The sequence below is a fragment of the Vidua chalybeata genome, chromosome 3 (assembly GCF_026979565.1).
Source record: "Vidua chalybeata isolate OUT-0048 chromosome 3, bVidCha1 merged haplotype, whole genome shotgun sequence".
NCBI classification, from domain to species: domain Eukaryota; kingdom Metazoa; phylum Chordata; class Aves; order Passeriformes; family Viduidae; genus Vidua; species Vidua chalybeata.
This window is the reverse complement of record NC_071532.1, coordinates 40,220,682-40,235,689: the sequence shown is the minus strand read 5'-3', so window position 1 is coordinate 40,235,689 and position 15,008 is coordinate 40,220,682. Positions and strand designations below refer to the sequence as shown.

The 15,008-nt window shown below is 45.3% G+C and overlaps 2 protein-coding genes across 5 annotated transcripts in view; one reads left to right on the top strand and one right to left on the bottom strand.

Moving 5' to 3' along the window:
• Positions 1-8,228, bottom strand: part of PCNX2 (pecanex 2) — a 153,124-nt gene extending 144,896 nt beyond the window's left edge. Inside the window, exons 1-2 of the mRNA XM_053936997.1 lie at positions 8,076-8,228; positions 2,124-2,329 (exon numbers count right to left, since the gene is read on the bottom strand). Of these exons, the coding sequence (XP_053792972.1) occupies positions 2,124-2,329; positions 8,076-8,228 (359 nt within the window). The remainder of the gene's footprint in view (positions 1-2,123; positions 2,330-8,075) is intronic.
• Positions 8,229-12,550: 4,322 nt separating this feature from the next.
• The window catches only part of MAP3K21 (mitogen-activated protein kinase kinase kinase 21), a 37,842-nt gene continuing 35,384 nt past the window's right edge, over positions 12,551-15,008 (top strand). For 3 of the 4 annotated variants that reach the window (XM_053938880.1, XM_053938879.1, XM_053938878.1), the window contains exon 1: positions 12,888-13,769. In XM_053938880.1, the coding sequence (XP_053794855.1) occupies positions 13,037-13,769 (733 nt within the window). In that variant the 5' untranslated portion in view covers positions 12,888-13,036. Of the gene's footprint in view, positions 13,770-15,008 lie in introns of all 4 variants that reach the window. The other variant, XM_053938881.1, reaches the window with a different exon arrangement.

Here is a 15,008-nt window from a genome sequence, read left to right as displayed (position 1 = left end):
TACGAGAAATACAATGACATCTCTTCAACCTCTCTATGCCCATATAATGCCATTTAGCCTGCCTGACACACAAACAGATTTATTAGCACAAAAGGCAATTTGGGGCTTTTCCTTAGAAATATGACAATCAAAAGCTACTCCTTTCACAATTTTTACTTCATAAGTCCTGGAGAATGTAAGACTTATCTAATTGCCTGATTATCTGGAAATCTCCCATAACCACCTACTTGAAATGCAAGACAGAGAGTACTAATACAATCATTAGACCAGAAAATAAACTTTTTGCTCTGGTCTAGGTAAAGCAAATATACAACCATTACTAATTTCATATATTATAAGGCAATTTATTGATCAGTTCCTTTGTGGATACTCTAAACTATCCACTAACTCCTTTTACACATGTTCTACTAGGTTTTCCATGGATATAAGCAGGTATTTTTGGACAAAGTTTACTATCAATAACCTACAAACATTCTATTTCTCAGGTATAGCACAACAAAAATTCATTTTAACCAAAAAAAAAAAAATCCAAAAAAAGAAACCAGAAAAACACCACAGTGAAACATTAAAAAACATGGGGTTGGGCTTTTCTATTTGTTCATGGGGTTGTTTATTTTTAAAATTCTAAAGCTGTATATAAGCTATAAAATTATTTATCTGGGGGTCTCTATCATCTTTCCAAAACATTTTTTTTAGTTAACTGGCTTCAAAAACTTGTTCAACCAACCTGCCAACTATCAAGGTCTGTTTAAAAAATTCTGTCATCCATCTAGTCAAAATAATATTAAGATCTTTATTTTCTGACCAAGTACTAATCAATGGATTGTTGTGCATACACAGATCAACCTGGGAGGAACAGTCACGTGATTTAACATGCAACTTTTAAGTTATTCTACCTTCACTGCTCAGTCAAAATAGTCTGAAAGGCATAACCCCATCTAAAATAAAAATGTCGTATGGTTAGTGACACACAGAGGCATTTCTCAGAAGAGTCCTGATGGAGACCTTTAATGTCCCAGCAATATCACTGCCAGGAGTGTAGCACAGATGTGCACGTGTAAAGACACAGAAGAGCAGCAGCACATAGGAACACAATCTTGATACTACTTAGCCAGCACAGAGCTAACAATAGCAATTTCAAATGAATAAAAAAATACCCAAAGGATTTTTATACAGAGCTCTCTGTTGAAGCTTGACTGGTAGATTTAACAAAGCTACTCAATTTAAGTTTACTTTGGACATTTCTACGCTTCTGTCACTTTTAGATACCTTCTTTCAGCATTTTTCACATCTGTCATAACACTTCATATCACTGAAAGCCACTTGACAGCTTCATTTCTTTGTATGACTCAAGCTTGAGAAACCAGCAGGAACATTCTACCAATACACAAATCTGGAAAACGTCAGTACTAGTCTCCATCTCACTATTGTTTTTACCTTTAATACCATCACAGCCTAGAAGCAGTCTTATTGATTATACGCAGCAAAGACTAATAGAACTTGTCTCCTCGGTAGAGAAGCTACAAAAACCTACCAAATGCCCCTGAGAAATAAAAGCAGTACTAGCTTTCCTCATGAACAGGACCACAGAAGAATCATAAGCAGTCACCGTAAAACATAAGGAGGGAAAGCAACTTATGCATCTAGGTGTGATCTGAGAGGGAAGTTACTAAAAGCACACAAAGGCAACATGAGGTTGCTTTGACTTCCAAAGCCATGATATTAAAGCATTTTCTTTACCAACAGGTGCCTGCCACTTCCTTGCCTCTTCCCAGCAGGTAAGCACAGAAGGAAGAGGAAGGAGCAAGCATTTAAGGCTTCCCCAGAAAATTTCTGCCACGTTTTCTTCAGGATCTGTTAGCACCTCCAGTACATATCTCCTCTGCCACCTTCATAGTGCCCAGCTGCTGACCAACCTCTGAATCAGGTGCAGCTCTGCCTGCTTCACCACAAGAACATTTCAGCTACCCAGCTGAAAAGCACTAAGCAAGTTTTTGAAAGTGCCATTCTTTATACAGCTGTAAGGAGTATTCTTGCTTTCAACAGACATTTCTGCTGTGCAGAACCATGGTGCAAACTCACCCATTTTACATAATGTGCCAGCAATGCAAGGAAAACCTTACCTACAATTTGAAGACTGAACCGCTTCTCCTTTTTGAACCTCTGTATCTTTACATTGCCTTCCATTTTTTCTTGAGAGCTTTTGTTGAATTACTTCGCCTTTATCAAACATAAGATGTAAACGGTAGCTGATCACCTTTATTATGGTGAAGAAAACCGTCACCGAGCTGCAGTACACAAAAACTGTCACTGCATTTGCTGGAAAAGCCTACAGAAAGAAATAATGAGGACACAATGATAACAGTTTGCTTTGAGAAAATGCTGCTAAAACTTCTAAATACAATATATGTATTGAGTTCTGCTCACAGAAAAGGTTTAAGGGTTTGTTCAAGTTTCAAACCATTTCACAAGATCTATTCTTTTTATTAGCTGTGGATATTATTTATCATCAAAATCAGCAAAATCTCACCATTGACAAACATTATAAAGCTTTTAAAAATACTGCCATCCCATGTTAATGCAGCTGCAGCCTTTCCTAAACTATGAATTCATAAAAATACAAAATGAAACATTAGTTATCTACAAACACAAAACTTCAGAAAAATTCTGTCATCTTACTCTATATGTCAGCTATGACTCAATAGTAGAACACTGTCATTTGATGTCCATTTCCTAATGCCTCACAACATTTTCCCAAATAGCTTAACCACTGAGGAATTTTAAATAATTAGTCAGGACTAGTCAAAACAAACGAATAAAAACACAGAGAGGCATCCTGTCCCAGCTGACGTTCAAGGAGTGAGCAATTGGCTATGCGATGCTTAGTTGCCAGCTCAGGTTAAACTATGACACAACCTCTTTGAATTCTTTTTCTAAAGTACATAATTGTTAATTTGCAGCTGTCTGTGATCTGTTTGATGATCTGTGATGAGCACCACAGCTCTTAGTCATTAAAATTAATTACAGTTCAACTATAGTCTGTAAAGTTCTTTCACAGACATGACATACTAACAACTTTTTAATATACAAATACTTCCTTACAGTAACGGGCAAATCATAGCAACAGACACTTGCAGTTATAATTGAAGTACCAAAGTCTTTAGCATTATAGTCATGGAACATGCTTATGTATTGCCATTACACAGCTGCAGTCTCACAGTGAGTTAAATCTCAAAGTTTCAGGGGGTTTATTTAAACAGAAATTTACTACATTCTCACACAGGAACAACAAAAAAATCCAAGAAACACACAAAAACAAAAAAAAAGGTTTCCAATACTCCAGACTTGCTAAAAGCCTGCTGAAGGTAGTTTTTAAGAACAGTCTTTACTTTGGGACTAAATAATTTTTTCAAATTCATAAAATAAAAATAAATCATACCAATCACACAGATAAAGGGAAGGGAACAAGGCATGCTTACTTCATCTTTAGAACAAGTCACCACATTTATCTCGATGTTGAAATTAATACGTTGAATTATTTCTGTGTTGTGACAAGCAAGTGGGATGCAATTCTGATGCTGCTTTTGGCTCACTGGGACTTCATACCATCAAGATATACACATGAAAATTTTCAGGCAAATCCTTTTTTATGACTATTCTGATCCAGATACAAAGAATCTATTGCACAATAGTGGAGGAGCTACTTAGGACGTACGTACTACCAATGATCCCTAATAAGACAGACACAACTTTCTACAAGCTGAGGCTTAAGTCTGGTAAGAGTACTTCATGGTACTGTGAAAATACCAACTCCCAGCATACATTTCAGTTATTTAGTGAACTCAGGCCAAAGAGAGGATCCATTTTGCAAGGTCATGTTCTCAGGGTATAAGGTTTAGTAGATGAGGTTGAAGAACTTGAGGTTAAAGAATTTGTGGTTTATGACTAATGTTTTTACAAAATGAGCAAGAAATTGCTTGGTTTCACAAAGAGTGACAGCCAATTACCTGTAATAACTGTTTAAGAGAGATTTGTTCACCTTCCAAGGAATCTCTTCAAATATACACTAAAAGGCACAGATCAACCACTCATTATTAAATAACAACTCAGAATGGCCCACTAAGAAAATAAGTGTTTTATAAGTGACATTCATAAAGCTTAATAAATATTATATGAATAATGTCAAGAGGACACAACAAAAATAGATTTCCAGTAGCTCAGCCTATGTGTGCCATGCTACAAGAGAAGCTCAAAGGAAGCTCCTAGATTTTTGAGTGGAAAACAGGGTCAGTTTTAGCAAATGTTGAGTGCTGCATGTCCTCATCCCTGCCTTGTGACCAGACCTACAGGAGCTGTGCCCTGAGCCAGCCCGTGGTCTCTGTGCCCATCTGTCCGATAAATGCTGTGTTTTAGTGTGCTCACCACACCAAGACCGTCAATGGCCAGTGCATCTTTAATATTCTGAATCTTGGGGCAGGCTGAGTACTGCAAGCCAGCAGGTTGCTACCTGTCGACATGAGGAATTAGGAGAAAGATGATAATGGAAAGCCCTCCATTCTCTGAATCAGGCTTCTTGCATAAGGTACCAGTGTCATATGACTGCAGTTGGTGTTCTCAGGGACAGACACGTGAAAGCTATCAAATCCATGCTAAGGAGGAGCTAAGTTACAGGCCACTGAGGAATTAGATGATCAAGTCATTTTTGATGCACTAATAGTTATAATTAGCCTGGTTTTCTATGGAAATGAGGTTTTATAATCACACCATGTGTCTGTGTATTCATCATCTCCCTCCATCCCTTCAGCTGAAGGTAGCCAAAGAATTAAAAAGTTATTCAGCAAACTTTAAGAGAATATACCCCACTGGGCAAGGTCACAGCAGCACACCTCCTCCATTAATGAGAGGAACCCACACAGCTCTCTGACCTTTTGATGCCACCCCAGTGACAGGAAAAGCTTCAACTGAGTTGACATCTTATTAAAAGCTATGAAAAAAAAATCCACAAATACAAATTCATTAGAAAGCGGGCTTCATGACTTCCCACAGGTTTCTATGGAAGCTGTAGCCCTAGTTTTCTTCATTCTTTCGTCCCATTAAGAACTCTACCATAATGTGCTTTTTGTTCTCCCAGTAGCTTCTGTTGTTGTACCCTGCACCAGAATAGCATGGGGTCATAGCCAGAAATGCAGGCTGGTGAGCCCCAAATATGGCCAAACTTACTGCTGTATATGCGACAGGGTTGACATCACCACGTAAGGAGCACTTTTGCTTGGAGTTTCTGCCTGCCCAGAGATTGTTCTCTGAAGAACAGCCACATTCTCCTTCACGTGTCTACTGGCTTGTTCGAGTAGCACAAAGGTGGAGGTGACTGAGATATGTACATAAAGGTATGTAACCTTTGAAAACAATACCACGCCTTGTAAATTGGGCTGAATGAGAAAGGGTGCTTAGACCCAGATGCATCCCACCCACTGCTAGAGCCCCTGAGACATCTAAAGCAAGGCAGTGCTGCATCTGGGCCTCACTGTCTCTGGTGTGCTACAGAACACAAATAAGGGAACTACCAAACAAATGTTCAGTCAGCCACTTCCAACAGAGACATGCATAGGAGGTATGATACTGGGGGCCAAAGATCCATGTTTATCTGTTAATTAAGGTGAATCAATATTAAGAGATATCCATCAAACAATATAAAATATGGGAAAGCAGGTAGCAAAAAAATTCCTGGGGTGTACATTGAGTTCTAAGTGTGTCCTACCACACAACAAATATAGTACATAACAGGGTAGCCTATCTCTCTGCTGTGGAGATGTATGTATTCTTAACTTTTACAGAGAGATAGAGTGGGGTAAAAGGCAGCCACGTGGGACTGGAAACAGCTGACACACTGCTAGTTTTATCACAGTTTACCTCTGAGTAATTTATGTGCCCACACCCTTATACTGCCATGTTGTACTTCTCCTATCACAGCATGATTTGAAGATCTAGTGTGTGAGAAGTAACAAGCCTGCAAGTTTAAGGGTTCCCTGTCCAACAAAAGGCAGGAGAAACATTCAGTACATTGTTTTGGGCAGTCACCCAAATACAATGCACATTCTCTTGCAGCTTGTAAAATAAGCTATAGCACAAGTATTTCCTGAAGTTGTATCTCTAGGTCACTGGTGTTTTACTGGGGCTGAATTCAGCCTGGGGGCTGAATACTAATGAGTTATCACTATTTTCATGTGCAAAACACCCAGGGATCCTCAATTGGGTGGAACAAGATAACTTTAATTCTTAATATATTATGAAAGTTGATAAGGCACAATTAGAAGAGATCTCTTTATAATTTTGAAAGTTGATTTGAACAGCAATGATGCTCCAAATATCCAATGTACATTGTTAATGCTTAAATGATAAAGAAAATAAAGTAATGGAAACACAGAGCTGCATTTTCAGGGGTGGGGAAAGCTAATAAAGGAATCCTTAGTACCAAAGTAAGCTGTGCTGAATAAGCTAGAGAAAGAAATCCTCAATCCACACAACAGAAACAACTTGATACTTTAAGCTTCTCAATGCTACCATCAGCACGCCTCTGCTGAGCCACTGTGAAAAAACTAAAAACAGATGGATGAGTTTTGACACTTAATTCAAATCACACTGTTTCAGAGAGACTTCCTGACTTCAACAAAAGATTATCCCAAGCAAATGAAAAATTTAAGAAGTAGTACTCTGATCTGTTTTCATTTTGCCATTTCAAGAAACATCACTGACTGCTTTTGCTGAATCCAAAATATTGGTGTCAAGTATGTAACAAAAATATCACCCCAAATATTACTGAATATTATAAACAAAATTTCTCATAAACCAGAAAAAAACAGAAAAAAGCAGGTTCAAGTTTCTAAGTGACAAGAACAGATGTCTTACATAAAGTTTACAAAGCCTTAGAAACAAGTCACTTGAAAACAAGAAAATATGTAAGAATATAATTACTGTTAGGCAGCCATCATAATAAACACTTTATTCTTATCAAGGACAAAGAATTCCCATAGCAATATGTTAGCTCAAGAACATAAGTCCTGCATTTAACCAGATGATTTATCAGAAGTCAGTCTGCAGAAAAAGCAAGTCCATCTAGACAGGCAAAGATGATGCTCAAGAGAGTTCAGTAGATAAGTCACATTTTCTCTGGTTCCTTAACTCCATGAGCCATTCTTACAGGAATTCACTGCAATCCATGCCACAAAATCCAATACCAATTCACAGTTAAAAATAAAAGATTTGGTTTCCCCTGGGATTACAAGGAGATTCATAAATGCTCTTTCCTTTTGATAATCAGGCCCATATCTGACTATGTAGGGTGAACAAACCTATTTAGAACTTGAGAATTTAGTTGAGTCACTCCAGGAACCAGATGGATGGAACCTGTTTCTAACGGAAGCAACATTACCTTATAATCACTTAAGGACACACCAAAATAGATTCGATGATCTAGCATAATTTAAGCTTTTCTCACACAGTAGGAAAACAGACAAAAACAAGAGCAGAAGTTTCAAGCTTTTCAGGAAAATAAATTTTAAAGTCCAGCAAAGAAACTCTAGTTACTATCACTTGCAAAGTTTAAATTTCAGGACAAAGGGAGCTGCATGTCACAAAAAGCCATGTGATGCACCAGTGACATTCAGCAAGGTATATTAATTACATGGCATCTGGATTTTTCCATTTATTTACCCTTCTCAGCAGGTAAGACTGGATCAAACTTAAAAAAAAAAAAAAATCACAAAACACCTGTCTCCAAAAGAGATTTTTGAACAAACGTCCCACGGTCATTCAGCACTTGCAGAGGCCATTGCTGCACCCCTACCCAACTCCTTCGGCAGGGCTAAGGGTCCGGACCCTGCCTAGCGCAGCCGGCGGACTCACCCCGTTAACCTTTAGACACAAAACCCTCAGGTAAAGCCCAGAATGCCCAATATTTAAGCTCCCCAGAGGGCAGTTTACAGCCGCCTGAGCGCACACGCCCTCGCCGCCTGAGGGCCGGAGCCCGCGGCTCCCACCCCGACACCCACTGCCGCCCGCCCCCCAGCCCCTCTCACCAGGTGCAGGGCCATGGGCAGCGTCAGCAGGAACAGCCACAGATAGAGGTGGCAGCTGTTGGTGAAGGCGCCCTGCTCCGGGTCGTGGTACCAGCCCCCGGTCAGCGCCGCCCACACGCCCTGCCCCACCAGCCGCGCCGCCGGCGACACCATGGCCGCGCCCCGCCACCGCCGCCCCTCAGCCGCCCGCCGCCGCCGCCGCCATGCCGGGCGCCCGCGGATTCTCCCATGGTGCCCCGCGACGCCGAGCATCCCGCCCGCCCCACCCCAGGCGCCGCCGCCGCTGCCGGGGGGCGCTGTCACGGGCCGCCCCCCGCCGAGCACTGCGCCCGCTCTGCCCCGCCGCGGGGTCCGCGCCCGGCTGCCGGGAGCGGCGGCAGCGCTCGGAGGCCGCGGGGCGGAGCGGGGCCGGGCCGAGCCGCGGCGGAGGGGGGGCGATTCTGGCGCGGGGGTGTCCGTCACGGCCGCGTCCCGCCCCGGGCACCGCGAGGTGCGTTCACAGGTGCAAAAAGAGCGCGGCACAGGGGCAGCCCCGGCGGCCGCCAGCTGGGCTGCGCGCCTCGACGGCCACTCCCCCACCGCAGGGTTCTCACTGATCCTGCCCTATACATCACGCGTTTCCGATCTGCGAGCTCTGCCCAACTTTAATGTCACCCGTTTTGCGTTGACTTGAGATGTGTTTTGGGCGGGATGGGGGGAATTCCTCAAAAAACCCATTCGTATTCTTTCAAGAATGGATTTAGAGAAAAGCCCAATGTGCCTTCGTTGAAGGGTTTCATGCAGCTGACCTCAAACTAGCGGAGTGAGGAGGTAGGGGCGGGCTGGAGGAAGCATAGGCGAAGTGGGCGAGAGTGGGGCTGAAAAGGTGATGGAGCTGAGTGGAAGCCTTGAGCAGGGGAGACTAAAGTCGGTGAAGAATGAGGCATAATGATACCAGGTATATTCTTATAGGACACCTCCGAAGGAAGGGGTGCAAGGGTGGGTTGTGAACACCAGGGCTGACCTCACACGGTGCTCACCACCTCCCATCCCTGACCATCAGAAAATAGCGGTGAAATTCAATTTTAAGTGTCTCACCGACCTCTCTAGGGACTGTTCCACACGTATAGACCTTTATTGCAGTCAATTTTGTGAAGGATGCATGTATGTAATGGATACATCTATGATCTTGCATACATCACCAAATTTACCCTACTTCAATTGTTCCTGACTTTGGCTTCAGTTTCACAGACCAAACATGCCATTCTGCTGTACTTTGTGTGGATTTTTTTCTTTTTTTTGACAAAGGTAAGACACCACAGATGCTATTATAGTAATTGTGAGCTCATGAACCACATACCTCAACCTTCTTCCTGATTTCACAGGTGATGTGGCTGTGCTGGATGCTAGTTTTGGCTTGATGGGAGGGATGATACAGCACTATGAACAAGCAGTTGGGAGCAGGGGAGGAATGGCATCGTCTCCCTCAGCAGCACTGCCACCATTAGATGCCTGAGGATCTAAAGCCTTGGGGCTTGAATACTTGCTCAGTGTGACCTCAGGAAGTTTCCTTAGCTGTTCGTGAGCTGAATGAAGGAGGCACAGTCCTGGCCGTGCCTCATGTGTTACTCCTGTAAACACATCTTGCCCAAACTTCTGCCTTGTTGAGTGATTTATTTTTTTTTTTTTTATCCTTTGCAGGTTCTTTTCAAAGATGTCAAAGTTTATTAAACCAATTGTAATGATTGAATCAAGTGCAATATGCAGCTAATAGTAATGTTTTGATGTATGATAACTAAAAAGGTTAAGTTTCAGAAACAACTGAAGTCATTTTCCCACAGACAGACTAGCAAATAATTTTGTTTACATGCATAGCTCCAAAATAGAAAGATGGATAAACTAGGGTGCAAATAGAAAGCTTCTTCAAAACCTCCTCTCGTCTGTTTTTTTTTGAGACCTCTAACTCATGTAGGTTACAATGTGGAAGGCCTAGATAATGCAAACTGCAATTGATATTAGGTTGACTTGTTGGTTTTAGCTGGTTTTGGCTGGGATAGTGTCATTTTTCTTCTTGGTAGCTGGTACAGTGCCATGTGTTGGATTCCATATGAGAATACTGTTGATAAAACAGTGATATTTTGGTTGTTGCTATGTCATGTTTGTCTTAAATCAAGGAACTTTTTGTGTCTCATGTCCTGCCAGCGAGGTGGTACAAAAAAGAAAAACTGGGAGGGGCAGGTGACTGAAACTTCCCAAAGGGATATCCTAGACCATATGACATCATGCTCAGTATATAAAGTGGGGGGAAGAAGGAGTAAGAGGGGGACACTTGGAGTGATAGTGTTTGTCTTCCCAACTGTAACTATTACATGTGATGGGGCCCTGCTCTCCTGGAGATAGCTGAACACCTGCCTGCCCATGAAAAGTGCTGAATTAAGTCCTTGTATTGCTTTGATTGTGAGCATGGCTTTTCTTTTCCTATTAAACTGTCTTAACTCACAAGTTTTCTCATTTTTACTCTTCTTATTCTCTCCTCAATCCTACTGGTGGGGGAGTGAGTGAGTCCCTGCATGGGGGTTGGCTGCTGACTGGGGTTAAACCATGACACTTATCCACACATCACTGGAATCTTTGAACTCTTCCTCATTTTTGGATAATGCTGACACCAAGTATTTTTTTGGTATGATACTTGCAGTTATGAAGGGTTCCTGTAATTTCCAGGTCAGGATATGTGTTCTGAACACAAGGTAGATGCACAGTATTATAGCTACACAGTTGCAGGAGTGCCAAAGATGAAAAAAGGGACCTCTTTTCTCAACAGAGAGATGCCAGAGAGACCCAGAAAGAGTCTGAACCGCCTGTACGGCGCTCTTTTAACCGTTAACTCCACTAGGTGGTGCCGTCAGGAAAGTTAAGGGCACTTTACACTGTTTTGTGTCATAATATTTCCATTGGAAATATACACCAATATCCTGGAACGCTGGGTGCTGAAGAAACACTGCACAAAGTCTAACCCGAGTGCAGTGATTGCTAGTGGTCAGTGGCACTTCAGAAAGCAAATTTTGGAATAATAGCTCTAGATAAATATTTAAACATTTCACTGTACTGCAACCAATACCTTGTCTGACCCAAAACATTCCACACTTAATTAGTTCCTGCAGATTCTTTTAGATAACAAAGTACAAGGTGGAATTTGTGTGGCAGAACGCTTGTATTAAAACATACTTTATGGCTTTTATAATAAGGCAAATATGTAGATAAGGGAAAGGCTCTCTGAATAGCTGCAAGGCAATGTTATATTAAAGGAAATGGGAGAAGACTTGATAGACATACTGGTTCCACATTCTTTCTTTTTGGTTAATGTGGTTCAGTAAGTCACTTTAGCATAATTGTATTTTTGTGTGGTGTATAACTATAAATACAGAGGGATAAACAAGAATTTATGATTTTGAATACTGTAATTTTTTTTAATTACTGTCTTTATGTTCAAACCTTCCTTCTGTGGTATCCAGCTGCAAATTTTGTGTTTATGTAGAGATGTACGGTGCTCTGAATGTAGGTTTTTCTACAAAATATTGAGTGTTCATCGCATCAGGCCATTCAACCCAGCAGTGCAGTTTTACACCTTTCCCGAGCCTTTACTGAACTCCTCAGGGCCTCTGCTGAGGAGGCCACATCCATAACCACAGGTCCCACAGCACAGTGATTGGCTCCTGGCATGAAAACTCATTTCCTTCCACTTTGAACCACTGTTTCCCACCACACTGGCGAGACAGGAGGGCGTCCCCAGCCCACACACTTCCCTCCAACTTCCAAGGAAATGAGAACTGTAGTTTAGAAAGTGATACGATTTTTCCACTTAAAACCAGGAGAATCTTCACCCAGAAATAGCACATACACAGCATTTGCTATTTTCAGGCAACCTCTTAATTGAAAGGATTGTGTGATCACACCACACAGGGCTGTGACTCTCTCAGCACGTACATGGACAGGGTGGTGAGCAGGGGAGAGTTGGAGTGGGTCCAGAGAAGGGCAACAAAGATAATTAAGGGTCTGGAGCATCTCTCACAAGGACAAGCTGAGGGAGCTGGGCCTGTTCAGCCTCGAGCAGAGATGACTGAGAAGGGACCTCATCAATGTCTATCAGTATTTAAAGTGAGGGTGCCAAGAGGATGGAGCCAGACTCTTCTGAGTGGGGCTGAGCAATAGGACAAGAGGCAACAGGCAGAAAACTGATGCACAGGAAATTCCATCTGAATATGAGAAAGAACTTCTTTACTGTGAGAGTGACTGAGCACTGGAACAGATTGTCTGGAGAGGTTGTGGAGTCTCCTTCACTGGAGATGTTCAAGAATCTCACATCAATCCTGTGCCACGTGCTCTAGGATGGCCCTGCTTGAGCAGGGAGCTTGGAACAGATGGCCCACTGTGGTCCCTTCCAACCTGACCCATTCTGTGAGAGCTCACGAGCGGCGGAGGCAGGTGGCAGAGCAAGCACGAACCGAGGAAGTTCGGTTTCTTCAGAACCCTCTTGGGGTTTGTTCCAAAGGAGCCCCAAAACCGCACAAGGAAGGAGAGGGGAAGCTGCGGCGGAGGCACAAGCCCTCAGCCCGGTCTGCAGCCGCTGAGGGACAAAAAGGGGGTCACAGACCACTCCTCCCCCTGCTCTGCGGAACCGCACCCGCACCACGTGACGGCGGGCGGCCAATGGGTGGGCCCGGCCGGGCGGGCGCGGGGCACCGGCGCTGCCCTCCCCGCCTTTCCCGCGCGCGCCTGCGCTCTCCCCGCCGGAGCTCCGCGTCGGCGGCGGCGACCGGGGCCAGAAGGCCCCGCCCCTGCCCGCGCCCCGCCCTCCCCTCCCGCGACTCCCGCTCGGCGGCGGCGGCGACGACGACGACGACGACAGGTGAGGATGCGGCTGGGCGGGCGCTTCCGCGTCGGCGGCGCTGCTGCTGGCAGCCGCCGGTGCTGAGGTCGTTGCCATGGCTCTGCCGGGCGCCGGGGCGGCGGCCGCCGGTGGCAGCGGGGGTCCGTGTCCGCTGTGGACGGCGCTGTACGACTACGAGGCGATCGGCGAAGACGAGCTGAGCCTGCGGCGAGGGGACGTGGTGGAGGTGCTGTCGCAGGACGCGGCGGTGTCCGGCGACGACGGCTGGTGGGCGGGGAAGATCCGCCGCCGCCTCGGCATCTTCCCGGCCAACTACGTGACCCGCCAGCCCCGCAGTGGAGCGGCGGCGGGGGGCGGCGGGCGGGGGGACCCCGCGGGGACCCTAACGGAGATCGACTTCCAGCACCTGGAGCTGCAGGAGATCATCGGCGTGGGGGGCTTCGGGAAGGTGTACCGGGCCACCTGGCGGGGCCGCGAGGTGGCCGTGAAGGCGGCACGGCAGGACCCCGACCAGGACATCACGGCCACGGCGGAGAGCGTGCGGCAGGAGGCCAAGCTCTTCTCCATGCTGCGGCACCCCAACATCATCGCCCTGCACGGGGTCTGTCTGCGGGAGCCAAACCTCTGCCTCGTCATGGAGTTCGCCCGCGGCGGATCCCTCAACAGGGCCCTGGCCGCCGCCCCCGGGGCCGCAGCCGCCCGCGGGGGCCGCCGCATCCCCCCGCACATCTTGGTGAACTGGGCGGTGCAGATCGCCCGCGGCATGCTCTACCTGCACGACGAGGCCATCGTCCCCATCCTGCACCGGGACCTCAAGTCGAGCAACAGTGAGTCTCGGGCGGGGCGGTGGGGGGAGGTGACGAGGGACCTTCGGACCGCGACGGCGAGGGGATGTCCCTGCCTTAGGCCGCTGGGCCGGAGGAATCCCGGCGTGGCCCCGGCGTGAGCCCGGCGTAGCGGCGCTGGCCGCGGCGCCGGGGCGGGTGGCCGGGCTTGGACGGGCTCCGTCCGAGAGCCGTGTTCCACCGGGGGATGGGTGTCGCAACTTGGGCACCCCGTGCCAGAAGCTTGGGCAAGCGGCAGGTCGGTTTGCCGGGCTGTGAGCTGGCTACGAACTCGTGGAAAGGTCGGGAGGAACCGGAGGTACCTTCAGCACACGCAAAGTCCTGCCCCCTCAGAGGGAGGCTCCGTTAGAGCCGGATAAAATCCTGTGCGCAACCACAACTGCAAATCTACAAGGCTGTTTTTACTCTGATGCATTGTGTGGTCCTGCCTTTTAAAACTTACCCAAGGAACCAAGCGCCTTGTAAAGAAAAGATTTAATAAGGGTATCACTTCTGTTTCACTGCCGAACAATCATATGTGTTTCTGTTTTTCACTGCATGCATTTACCATTGTTAAAATTTACCCAGTTAGCCAACATTGAGGTGGAAAAGACAAGTAACTTAAAACCAGTAGAAACTGTTGTTCAGATGCCAGATTTGCTTTCATTCCCTTGGCTGCACCTGTAGCAATGAGGGAGTTGCTCAATTTGTGCTTAATGGCTCCTTGGTCCATCTGACAATACAGAAGCATCTGAGATTTTGGCCACTGTGCATTTGGAAAGCTGGTTTACTAGAATACTGTTTATGGATTGCCGTTGCAGTTGTGTTTAGAAATGATGACCTGAAGGTGGAAATCGGTGTGTTTCCCTAAATCTCAACTCTTTCATTTTTGTTCTGAATGTTCCAAAAGTGCAGCAATGTGTTAGTCTTTTTTTTTTTTTTTTTTTTTTTTTCAGTTAGGAGTCCTTAAGTAGTCCAGTAGAACTAAAAAAGCTTTGTTTAAGTTTGAAGCACTTTGTTTAAGAGGCTGTGTGTCTTGAAGGTCACCATGCATGGGCTGTTAAGACAAGGCTCAGTCATGGGACTGACTGTTCTGAGAATACTCTCACTATTTGTTTGATAAAGAAAGAACCTAGCTCAGCTGTGTTTGTAATTATGTTTGCAGCACAGGCGGTGAACTCATGGACATTTAGCATCATAGCCAACACCTTTATTTCTAGCAAGTGGTCTGTAGCCCAGCTT